This window comes from Pristiophorus japonicus, chromosome 1 (assembly GCF_044704955.1).
Source record: "Pristiophorus japonicus isolate sPriJap1 chromosome 1, sPriJap1.hap1, whole genome shotgun sequence".
NCBI classification, from domain to species: Eukaryota; Metazoa; Chordata; class Chondrichthyes; family Pristiophoridae; genus Pristiophorus; species Pristiophorus japonicus.
The window spans coordinates 92947205-92960382 of NC_091977.1; the positions used below are offsets into that span (position 1 = coordinate 92947205).

The following is a 13178-nucleotide window of genomic DNA, read 5'->3' on the forward strand; positions in this document are numbered from 1 at the left end:
GATGCAATTGACATGAGGCAGAGCATTTCTGGTGGGAGCTGTGGAGGATGGCTTTAGTCTTGCTAATGTTGAATTGATAGTTTTTACTCATCTGGGATTAGATGTTGGACAGCACAGTGATAGTTGTGGAATCGAAGGGGGAGATAGAGATGCAGAGTTGGGTAAAGACAAATTGGGGCCCTGTTGCAGTGCTCTCTGGCTGAATAACCTGTCAACACCCACTGTCTAGGTTTATGTATAAAGAATGACTATGTTGGCGAGGTAGCAGAGGATGACTGGCACTCATGAAAGGGTAGCCCAACAATTACCTTTGTGTTAATAAAAGAAGTGAAAAAGTAGAGTAATATGGAATGGAGACTGAATGTGTACAGTGTTTGTCTATCCTCTCAATCACTGATCCCTCCATGACTACAGAGAAATAGGACTGAAATGGAAGATTTAAAAAAAATTATATATATACCTATTTCTTTTGAAATAAGGAGACGGCTTTCAATTTGCCTCACAATCGTGAATATTTGTATAATAATGAATAATTCGTGAAGTAAGGAATGGACTCTGCTAATAAATCAAAGGGCTCAATTTTCTCCACCAGTGGGAGCCATTTTTTGGCACCCATTTATTTTTTGAGCAATCTTGATTTTGCAACTTTCCTCAAAGTTTGTATGCCGGCGGCAACTGTCAGCACTGGTTTTTGTACGCCAGATTTTTTGGCGCAGGTCTGGGTGAAAACTGATTTCCATGCCATTTTTGGCCCTTTTTGGCCATTTAAGTGATTTTCCCCAACACCGATTTTTTTTTTTTAAGGATGGCGCAGAGTGGCCTTCAATGCCGATCAGAAAAACTCTACGTTAAGTTAAGGAAATTGGCACTCGGGTCTGTATTGGAGCTGTTTCTTTGCAGTTTAGTCTTGTTCAGAAAGATAGTTTATAATCATGTTTAGTACGTTCCTTGCACCTCTTTACATTAAAGATTACTTACTTGATCTGGTGTTGCACCCCACCCCCCCGCTCCCTCCAGGCCCCGCTTCAAACCCGGGCCAATTGCCCCTCCCCTCCCCTCCCATGCTCCCCTACCGCTGCAAGTCCTGGCCATGCAACTTCAACTTGCAGATAGGTGGAGCTTCAGCCCTCAGTGTGTCTCTCGTGACCCTGGCAACCTCAGCTTTTGGCGCAAACTTGAAGCTCCAACCCCAGATTTAACTTCGGGTACCGCAGCGCCAAAATGAAATTTTACTTTGGTGAAAGTTTCCAACTTTTTCTTTTGGTGCAGTCGGGCACACAAAAAAATCGTGCGTTAATCCTCCTGGGTGCCAAAAATCAGCAAAGAGGAAAATTGAGCTCATATTCTTTTCATAACAAATGTCATGAAGTTTGCAGTTATGCTTATAAACATTTCAGTGCTACTGAGAATACAGCTGTGGTTGAAAAACACAAAGGAGATGTAAAACATATTGGAGAGAAGGCATTTGCACAAGTAACCTGTTATGTTCACAATAAGGTAATGTAACTGAGTACTGTAGGCATGAGTAAGTGTGACCTTAGCTCCTTTATTCAAACTCCAGAGTGTCGGTACAGCGTTGGAGGCCTGCTTATATACAGTGCTCCCAAGGGATGCTTGGGATCCCTTCAGACTCCAACAGGTACGCCCTCTGGTGGCGGTATGATACAGGTTACATAGGGTTGCATACATAACATCACTCCCTCCCGAAGTCAATAGTGCACTTATTTACAGGGTGAGATGATCTGGGGCTTTTCGCTCCCTTGTCGATCAACTCGGTACAAATGCAGGTGTGGGTGAGTTGGTTGGTTCTTCGCTGGGCTGCTGGGCAGCTGGCCTTGCTGGGCTGTTGGGGGCGGTGAGTTCAGCTTCGTGGTCGACTGTGATGTCGGTTGCCACTTGTGTGTGTGTTGGAGGGTCGAAGTTGGTGGTGTCCTCTTCAAGTTGCCCGTGGCTGTCTGTGAATCGCAGTTTGGTTTGGTCCAAATGCTTTCTGCAAGTTAGTCCATTAGCAAGTTTGACCTGAAACACCCTACTCCCTTCTTTGGCTATGACAATGCCAGCAAGCCATTTGAGACCATGTCCATAGTTGAGTACAAATACAGGGTCATTGACTTCAATATTGCGTGACAAGTTTGCGCGATCATGGTACATGCTTTGTTGATGCCGCCTGTCCTCGACATGATCATGGAGATCAGGGTGGACAAGAGAGAACCTTGTTTTGAGTGCTCTTTTCATGAGCAGCTCGGCTGGGGGAATCCCGGTGAGCGAGTGGGGTCTTGTGCAGTAGCTGAGCAGGACATGGGACAGGCGGGTCTGCAGGAAGTCTTCTGACACACGTTTCAACTTTGCTTGATGGTTTCGACTGCCCGTTCTGCCTGGCCGCTGGATACGGGCTTGATCCCATTGCGGGTCATGAATTCCTTGAATTCAGCACTGGTGAAGCACAGCCCATTGTCGCTGACAAGGACATCAAGCAGGCCATGCGTGGCGAACATGGCTCGTAGGCTTTCGATGGTGGCAGTGGAAGTGCTAACAGACATTATTACACACACAATCCATTTTGAATAAGCATCCACAACGACCAAAAACATTTTGCCTAGAAACTGGCCCGCAAAGTCAACGTGGATCCTAGACCACGGTTTGGAGGGCTTTGACCACAAACTTAGCAGTGCCTCCCTGGCTGCATTGCTCAGTTGAGAGCAAGTGTTGCATTGTCGCATGCATGACTCCAAATCTGAGTCGATGCCGGGCCACCACACATGGGATCTGGCTATAGCTTTCATCATTACTACGCCTGGGTGGGTACTGTGTAGGTCGCGTATGAAAGTTTTCCTGCCTTAGGCAAAACCACACAATTACCCCACAAAAGACAGTCCGCCTGTATGGACATTTCGTCTTTGCGCCGCTGGAACGGCTTGATCTCATCATGCATCACCGCTGGGACGCTGGACCAGCTCCCATGGAGGACACCGTGTTTTACAGGGGACAGTAAAGGAGCCTGGCCAGTCCAGGTCCTGATCTGGCGGGCTGTGACAGGTGACTTTTCGTTTTCAAATGCATCCATCACCAAGAGAAAGTCTGAAGGCTGTGCCATTTCCACCCCAGTGGTGGGCAATGGTAGCCGATTGAGAGCACCAGCGCAGTTCTCTGTGCCTGGTCTGTGGCGGATTACATAGTTATATGCAGACAGCGTAAGCGCCCATTTTTAGATGCGGGCAGGGGCATTGGTATTAATCCCTTTGCTCTCTGAGAATAGCGATATGAGCGGCATATGATCGGTTTCTAACTCAAACTTAAGACCAAACAGATACTGTTGCATTTTTTTCACCCCGTAAACGCATGCCAGAGCTTCTTTTTCAATCATGCTGTCGGCCCTCTCAGCCTTGGACAAACTCCTGGACGCATAGGCGACCGGTTGCAATGTTCCCGATTCGTTTGCTTGTTGTAACACACACCCGACCCCGTACGAAGATGCATCGTAAGCTAGCACTTAACGTTCACATGGGTCATACAGAACAAGCAGTTTGTTGGAACATAACAGATTTCTGGCTTTCTCAAAAGCAGCCTCTTGTGATTTCCCCCATACCCAGTCATCTCCCTTGCGTAGCAGCACATGTAGGGGTTCGAGCAAGGTGCTTAACTCAGGTAGGAAATTACCAAAATAGCTGAGGAGTCCCAGAAACGACCACAGCTCCGTCACGTTCTGTGGTCTCGGCGCATTCTTGATGGCCTCCGTATTGGCATCGGTGGGTCTGATGCCGTCTGCCGTGATTCTTCTCCCTAACGACTCGACCTCTGGCACCAGGAAAACACACTTCGAGTGTTTCAACCTGAGTCCCCTGTGATCTAGCAGACTTAGAACCTCTTCCAGGTTCTTCAAGTGTTTGATGGTGTCCCGACTTGTGACCAGTATGTTGTCTTGGAAAACCACGGTGCGCAGAACCGACTTTAGCAGGCTCTCCATGTTCCTTTGAAAAATTGCCGTGGCCGATCGAATCCCAAATGGGCATCTATTGTAGATGAACAGACCTTTGTGCGTATTGATGCAGGTGAGGCCTTTCGAGGATTCCGCCAGCTTCTGCATCATGTCGGCCGAGGTCAGGTCCAACATGGTGAATGTCTTTCCTCCAGCTAGGGTCGCAAATAGGTCGTCTGCCTTGGGTAGTGAGTACTGGTCCTGTAGCGAAAAACGGTTAATCGTTACTTTATAGTCCCCACAAATTCTGACCGTGCCATTGCCTTTGAGAACTGGAACAATCGGACTGGCCCACTCGTTGAGGTCCACCGGCGCGATGATGTCTTCTCGCTGCAGCCTGTCCAGTTCAATTTCCACTTTCTCTGGCATCATATATGGCACCGTCCGTGCCTTGTGGTGGATGGGTTGTGTACCGGGAACCGAGTGGATCTGCACCTTCGCCCCCGAGAAACTTCCGATGCCTGGCTCAAACAACGACGGGAACTTGTTCAGAACCTGGGCACCTGAGGCGTCGTCAACGGACGAGAGCGCTCGGATGTCATCCCAGTTCGAGCGGATTTTTCCAGGCCAGCTTCTGCCTGAACAGTGTGGGGTCATCTCGTGATACAATCCATAGTGGGAGTTCGTGCACTGCTCCATCATTGGAGACTTTTACTGCTGCGCTGCCAATTACAGGTATCTGCTCTTTCGTGTAAGTTCTCAGCTTGTTATGAATGGGGCTAAGCTGGGGCCTGTGTGCCTTGTTGCACCACAGCCTGTCGAAGGCCTTTTTGCTCATGATGAATTGACTCACACCCGTGTCCAGTTCCATGGATACTGGAATTCCATCCAAATCGACTTTTAGCATGATCGGTGGACATTTCGTGGTGAAGGTGTGTACCCAGTACACTTCTACCTCCTCGGTTTGAGTCTCTAATTCAGTCTGATCCACCATGGATCGATCCTCCTCTGCAACGTGGTGGTTTGCAGCTCATCTGCACATTCGCTGGAGGTGTCCCATTGTTCCACAGCCTTTGCACACATAGTGCTTGAAGCGATGATCACCTCCGCAGCGCCAACAAGGTGTTAACTGCCTCGCATTAATGATTGATGGCGGACTCTGGGTCACCTGAGGTCGTGCAGCTGCAGGCGTGTACATTCTGCCATGTGCATTCCTGCTTGAAAACAACATTACTTTGTGTACAGTACTTGCCGAAACCTCTTTTTGCTGTGAAATGTGTTTGGTTTTATCGCTGGTGGACATAAATACCTGGGCGTTCATTATGGCTTTGCTCAGGTTCGGTGTTTCAACAGTCAATAGTATGCGGAGGATAACCTCATGGCCAATGCCAAGTGCAAAGAAGTCTTTTAGCATTTGCTGAAGGAATCCATCAAATTCGCAATGTCCTGCAAGGCGCCTTAGTTCGGCGACGTAGCTCGCCACTTCCTGGCCTTCAGACCGTTGACATGTGTAAAATCGATACCTTGCCATCTGAATGCTCTCCTTCGGATTTAGTTGCTCCCAGACCAGCATACACAGTTCTTCATACGATTTGGTTGTTGGTTTCACCGGAGCTAGAAGATTCTTCATGAGGCCATAGGTTGTTGCTCCACAGACGGTGAGGAGGATTGCCCTTCGTTTGGCAGCATTCTCATCCCCTTCCGTTGATCAAGAAGTATTGGTCAAGTAGCTCCACGAAGGCCTCCCAATGGTCCCCTTCTGAGAATTTCTCCAGGATACCAACAGTTCTCTGCATTTTCGTGTGATTGTTCGTTATCTCGTCGCCAGTTGTTATGTTCGTAATAAGGTAATGTAACTGAATACTGTAGACATTAGTAAGTGTGACCTTTGTTCCTTTATTCAAACTTCAGAGTGTCGGTACAGCATGGGAGGCCTGCTTATATACAGTGCTCCCAAGGGATGCTGAGATCCCTTGGGACTCCAACAGGTATGCCCTCTGGTGGCGGTATGATACAGGTTACATAGGATTACATACATAACATAACCAAATACTGTTATTACAGTATTTCCCATATTTGTTAATTTGCTAAAGTTAATTTTGAAAAAGTTCAGGTGTTGGCACCTTTTCCACTGCACAGATATTAATATGTGAACTGCCATTATTATTACCATATTTTGAACTAAAGATAAATGTGTGATTAAGCATTCACATGAATAACAGCAATTTGGATAAGGTACAGTCAAACCATACCGCACCAAATAGGGGGAGTGAATTAATAGGGACATAGCTGTAATTTTTATATTGTGCATTCAGTTCATATTTTTAGTGCCACCATCACAGGAGGAAAGAACTACATTGGTCAATGTATTATTTCCTGTGTTTCTATACATTTTGAATGAGCGTTCCCAATTAATTCACTCCCCCTATTTGGTGCAGTATGGTTCGACTGTAACTCAGCCAAATTGCTGTTATTCATGTGTGAGCCTTGATGGTGAATAGTGTCAATGGGGGGCACCACATCCAAGCCTAATCGTGTTCTTACTTAGCATCCATACACTGGTGCTTCCAACAAGGGTGACTGGATCGTGATCAGGGTTGGATGTGATGCCCGCATTGTCAATAGTCACTGTGTTTGCCATTGGGAGAACTGTTGCACTTGAACTTTATAATAGAATTGTGGTAGATTTTTTATGATCAATAATTTTACTTCTAGATGAAGCTCACCAGTCAGATCCACGTGGCTCCATTGGACCTAGAGGAAAACCGCATAGTCCTTTGCCTACAGCTAAAGGTAAGTGTGTTTTTTCTTGTTACAAAATTAGAAAATGAGAATTTAGCTAGTTTCCTTTGCAGTAGAATGGTAGGAGTGCAGGTTCTCTGTGCAGCACAGTCCGAAATTGAGGGGAGGTAAATTGGAAATTCAGTATAGCCTTGTGGTGTTTGCACGTAATCTATTGAATGGTTGTATAATCATTTTTCTAATAAATGTAAGCAATTCACATTGCATGAACTCCATAGTCTTTTGTTCAAATGGTCACCTTGCAATTATGTCATCAGGATATCCTGAATGTTTTCTGCACCATTTGACTTCCTCTTTTAACGTTTTTGTCACACTTTGTGTCAACTTTTTATTATGATTTCTTATGTCTATGTTTAGTACACATAATTCATATGCAAACTTGTCATGCAGTCATAAACAATTACACAATTTAGCTACTGAACTTTTCTTTGTTAATAATATATGGGGGCAAAATTCCCCCTTTGCGCAAGGCCAGTTTGCGCCGCCAGGAGGCACTAACGGAGCACTAATGAGTTAGCGCGCGGGCGCAGTGGGTAGAGCACCCCCCCTCCACTGGAATCATCCCCGGGGCTCCGCCGGTAAAAGATGGTTTGCGCTACATGATTCGCGCACCGGCACGGCACGGCACACGCACGAATATGACATCATTGCCCTGTGCGCCAACCCCTTATTGCCCCGAACTGACTCCTTTGCGTCCCTTGGGAAATTGCCCCGGTGTGAGAAGCTGTGGTGGCTGTGGTGCCTCGGCTACCCTTAAAGGGGAGGTGGTAGCGGGGCGGCTGCCATCTTTTTTCTGTCGGAAGATTTTTCAGTCGCCCCGAAAATGGCGGCCGCTTGGGTGCCAAGCCGTTGGCCTGTACGACACCCTTCCTGGTGGCCCACTGGGTGCCACTAAAGAGGCTACAGAGTTCGCAGTGACCCTCCACTTTAAAAGAAGGGGAGGGACGTTGTGACGCGTCAGCGTGACTCGGCACATTTGCATTGCGCTGACATCATCAACTGATGTGCTGAGCACGGCGCTGAGCGTCTCACCCCGGGAGTGCCAATAAACAAACATTTTTTTCACTCAAACAGGCCAATTCCATGTCAGGGTTGGCGCTTCCAGCCCCGGTGCAAAAGAAACATATAATTCACATTGACCGCCCCAAACCCAGCACGGGGTAATTTCGTCCCCAATATCTTAATTTTTTTATTTCCTGTAGGATTTTATACACCTCTGATGTTTTAGTGTGTTGGTAAGACCTCAGCCTCCTTCCAGCCATTTTTTCATGCCCCACTAACTGTTCTGCCCTTCCACTCGACTGTCTTCTGAACAACCCATTCTCTCCTGCTGTTGCCACCTCTGGCACTGCATAAATTCATGCTTTTACAATAAAGCTAAACTTTATGACCCCAATTCAAGCACAGCTCAAATTTTGTTAGGCCCAATCTTCCACTCCCACCACTGATGGGAGGGTGTAAGCACTGTGTGGGATTGGCAGATTCCATTATAAATAAGGACACAGCAATTTATAATGGAAATGTTAAAATAGGGACAGAACATGTGACTTTAAAATGTCTATTGAATTTTGTCTGCACAAACTGGTTCAGTTATCGCCCACTTTTGATCTGCACTTGTCCTTGATTCCCCATGTGCAATGCCGTAGGAGATCAAATTCCAGATTAGCATGGATGTATAACACAGGGTTGAGTTTCACACTTAATGATTCCAAAATTAAGTTGCATCTGAGCAAGAAGATAAACTGTTCAATACAGCACCCTAGTCCACATTTCCCAATGAGATACTTGATACAAAAATTTTGAGAGCACCTGGCCTCTAACCCCACTTTGTTAGAGGACTGCACTTGATCATGACTTCCCATGTGCAATTCTGTGGGACAGCGACTATAATTTCCTAAACAGCCAGGGACCAAAACCCATATGCCTTGATTCCAGAGCAAATGCCAAGATAAAGGTGTCGGATGCCTCTAACACTTCATAACAGAAATGTATCCGCTTTATCTAAATCTTTGGGGGCTTGGGCTTCGATCTAGACCTGAATCCCAGGTCGTCCCCATATTCAACATTTGGCAAGCTGGTAACTTTGGTCAGCCTTGGCATACTAGCCTGGCGCTGTGTCGTCAAACCAAGGATAAGGAAGCTCACAGCCTGGAAGTCTCCATCCCCAGCCTTGGTCTCTCCTTCACTACTGACCTAATTTGAAGAAAGCAGAGTGTGCTGGGTAGCCTGTGGATTTTCAGCTCCTTTAATGTTTTGTGAGTTATAAGAACATAAGAAATAGGAGCAGGAGTAAGCCATTTGGCCCCTTGAGCCTGCTCCACCATTTAATATGATCATGGCTGATCCGATCGTGGACTCGGGTCCACTTCCCTGCCCGCTCCCCATAACCCCTTATTCACTTATCGGTTAAGAAACTGTCTATATCTAAAAATATTTCAATGATCCAGCCTTCACAGCTCTCTGAGGCAGCAAATTCCACAAATTCACAACCCTCAGAGAAGAAATTCCTCCTCATCTCAGTTTTAAGTGGGTGGCCCCTTTTTCTAAGATTATGCCCCTTAGTTCTAGTCTCCCCTATCAGTGGAAACATCCTCTCTGCATCCACCTTGTCAAGCCCCCTCATAATCTTATACGTTTCATTAAGGTCACCTTTCATTCTTCTGAATTCCAATGAGTAGAGGCCCAACCTACTCAACCTTTCCTCATAAGTCAACCCCCTCATCTCCAGGATCAACCTAGTGAACCTTCTCTGAACTGCCTCCAAAGGAAGTATATCTTTTCTTAAATATGGAAATCAAAACTGTATGCAGTATTCCAGCTGTGGCCTCAATATTTGTTCCGAGTTTCTGCCATCTCCATGTTTCCCATCACTAATTCCCCGGTCTCGTCCTCTAAGGGACCAACATTTACTTTAGCCACTCTTTTCCTTTTTATATACCTGTAGAAACTCTTGCTATCTCTTTTTATATTTCGTGCTAGTTTATTTTCATAGTCCATCTTCTCTTTCTTAGTCATTTTATTAGTCATTCTTTGTTGGCTTTTAAAAGCTTCCCACTCATTTTGGCCACTTTATATGCCCTTGTTTTTAATTGGATATCATCCTTTACTTCTTTAGTTAGCCATGGATGGCTATCTTTTCTTTTACACTCTTTCCTCCTCATTGGAATATATTTTTCTTGAGGGTTATGAACTATCTCCTTAAATGTATGCCATTGTTCATCAACCGTCCGACACTTTAATCTATTTTCCCAGTCCACTTTAGCCAACTCTGGCCTCATACCTTTGTAGTCTCCTTTATTTAAGCTTAGTACGCTGGTTTGAGATCCAACTTTCTTGCCCTCCATCTGAATTTGAAATTCAACCATGCTATGATCACTCCTTCCAAGGGGATCCTTGACTACGAGATTGTTTATTAATCCTGTCTCATTACACAGGACCAGATCTAAGATAGCCTGCCCCCTGGTTGGTTCCGTTACATACTGCTCAAGTTAGTGTTCCCTTAAACAAGAATATATTTAATTTTAAGGCAAAATACTAAAAATACTTTCGCACATATAAAGAAAATGTATTAGAATCATAGAATCTTACAGCACAGAAGGAGGGCATTTTGGGTGGCTGGGGAATTGGAGAATTACTGTAGACACTTAAGAGGTTATGGAGTCTGTGCAAAATGAATTGATTACTCATTGGGAAGAATTTGAAATGGTTGAAAAAGTGACACTGCTTGGATAAAACCTTTTTTTTTAAATGCTGTTTTGATCACCTCCTGAGAGTTTTGTCTTTGGAGTGTCAGCCATTCACAAATGTGACTGTTTGGATATAACATTCCAGTAAGCTTTGAAAATATGAAACTATTTTCAGCTTTTTTTTTTCCTCTCTCCTTTCCCGCTGATCTATGGGGAAAAAACTGCTTTATACACCAGCTTTCTTCAAGAACAGCAATTACTTTTTGAGCACAAAATGGGTTATTCGACTGGGAATAGGGGGCAGCGCCAGTCACAGCCGATTCTAAGTCTGTTGCCCTACCTTGGATCAGAACTCACACCAGGGATTAAATATAGAGGGTGCACATTTTGGATCCTTGGTGCCTGTCTTTCTGCACTATGAGTGCCTTTTTGGTTCCAAAATGATATCCGCGGCATGCGTGCACATTTGTGGGGCGAATTGCGGCGGACGGCATATTGGTGAGGACGTTAGCGCGTGGGCAATGATCATCCGCCAGAAGTATGCAAAGCAGCCAGATCATGATGTCATGGTGCCATTTTGGAGCTCAACTCTCCAGCTAACTCCTTCTCTTAACCTCGTACAACTGAGCAGCAGGAAGGACCCCCCACCAGCACTACTTAAAGGGATTATCATCTATTTTCAGATTAATTGGTGATTGATTTCTAATGGCTGTTGCTAGGATTTTACAAGTATTTGGTGCTTTCTATAGTTGTTTAAAATTGCAAAAGTCTACAGGGAATAGGGTGGCAAGTGCTAAAGTATTTTTTCCTGACTTCAATGCTTCTGTGCAAATCACTTGCTCCCAGACCTGGATGCAACAGTTGCTATTCCTTTGGAATACAGCATGAATTGGAGAAAGAACAGAAGACACGCAGAGTACAACATCTGAAATCACTGAAATCTGCTGCCTGTTGTAGCCATAACTGCAACCTCAGAGCAGGGCAAGAACCACATTGCCAATGGTTACGAAAGTGACCGTGACGATGAACAATTATGCGTCTGGCTCCTACCGGGCTGGAGCTGGAGATATTTGCAATATCTCGCAGTTTGCATAAGGGAAGTCACTGAGGCTCTCTATTTCAAGAGAGCTAACTACATTTCGTTCTCTCCTGCCAGAGACCAGCACACAGGGCCCAAGTTTCGGGCCACGCCTAGAACGACGCAGCCCCGACCTGGACGCCCATTTTTCGCGCCACAAAGTGCGCCTAAAAAAAACTTCCAGATTCTCCGGCTCCCTGCTGGTCCTCTGGCCCTCGGCGTGGCGCAGCACGAGCTGTAGGGGGCGGAGCCAGGTCCCTGCGCTGAAAACAGTGCCGGGACCTCTGCACATGCGCGCTACAGTGGGCGTGCATGTGCAGTAGCTCCAGGCGCCCAAAACTGTGTGGGAGGGTACAAAAATCTTCACTTACTCCATTCTAAGTTACTTTGGAGTAAGTTTTCACTGCCGAAACTTTGAAAACAGGCGTAAGTGGCTGGACACGCCCCCTTTTGAAAAGAAAATTCTGTTCCAAAGTGAAACTGTTCTAACTGACTAGAACTGGAGCAAACTAAATGCCGAGAATTTGAATTTCTAAGATACTCCGTTCGACACCAGTTGCTCCAAAAAATCAGGAGCAACTGAGGCCGAAACTTGGGCCCACAGAGTGAGCATATGGCTTTGCTTGGATTGTAGGATTCCCCATGGTGCAGGATGCTATTGACTGCATGTACACCGCTTTGCGGATGACACATGTCAACTCTGCCATATAACATAACTGAAAGGGATTTCACTCTTTCACTGTCCAGCTGGTGTGTGACATCGGCAGCGAATCATGCAGGTCAATGCTCGGAATCCTCTCAGCAGTCATGATGCTTTCATTCTGTATTGCAGCCACCACAGCAAACCAAAGGGTGGTTACTGGGTGACGAGGGCTATCTGCTGTCGACATGGCTCATCACACCAGCGCACAACACACGCACACGTGCGCAGCATGCATTCAGTTAAACCCATGCTTCCACGGAATGTGATAGAGCAGACCATTGGCATTATGAAACCACGCTTCTGCTGCCTGGATGGCTCTCGGGGAGCCCTGCAGTACTCAGCAGAGTGGGTGTAAAGATTCATCATGTTCTGCTTCATGCTGCACAACCTCGCCAATGTGAGACCACAGCCCTTGTTACCAGATTATATGGTGACCAGCTGAGGAGCATGAGGAGGAAACAGATGACGACAGTCCCTTTCATAAACTCATCCAAGTGCGATTCTAATAACCATAACCCCAATTCCCCATTCACCAACAGTCCACTCCTTACCTTTCCACTGACCACCACAGTGTCTGCTTGGCCACAATGCAAAAATAAAAGTCACCACAAAATAAACATTGAAAACCAAATTTATAAATGAAATCATGCTATATTGCATACAAAATCTAACTACTCACGCTTGTGCATTCACTTAGTGCCTGTCTTCCATGTGCCTTTGCCTGTCCTAGCGCTCCTACACAGTGCTGTCCCAGTGGCTGCAGCATGTTTGGTGGGACGTTGCTGACTTTCAGTGGAGGAGACTGCAGATGACCTTGCAGGACAACCTCGAGTAGCTCTGGGCCTCAAAGGCCCAGCTGCAGACTGCTCCGTCTCAGCATGGGCAGCAGCAGTTTGGGCTGGGGCCACTTCCACTCCCCTGGGGTGGTGCCTCAGCAATCCTAGTAATCTGTTAGGGGACAGTTTTCTGGAATGCTGTGACACCCTGCAAGCC

The 13178-nt window shown here is 46.2% G+C and overlaps 1 protein-coding gene across 2 annotated transcripts in view; it reads left to right on the top strand.

Annotated features, from left to right (window-relative positions):
- Positions 1-13178, top strand: part of LOC139228082 (tyrosine-protein kinase transmembrane receptor ROR2-like) — a 304606-nt gene that overhangs the window by 124977 nt on the left and 166451 nt on the right. For both annotated transcript variants that reach the window (XM_070859350.1, XM_070859290.1), the window contains one exon: positions 6632-6709. In XM_070859350.1, coding sequence (XP_070715451.1) covers positions 6632-6709 — 78 coding nt within the window. The remainder of the gene's footprint in view (positions 1-6631; positions 6710-13178) is intronic.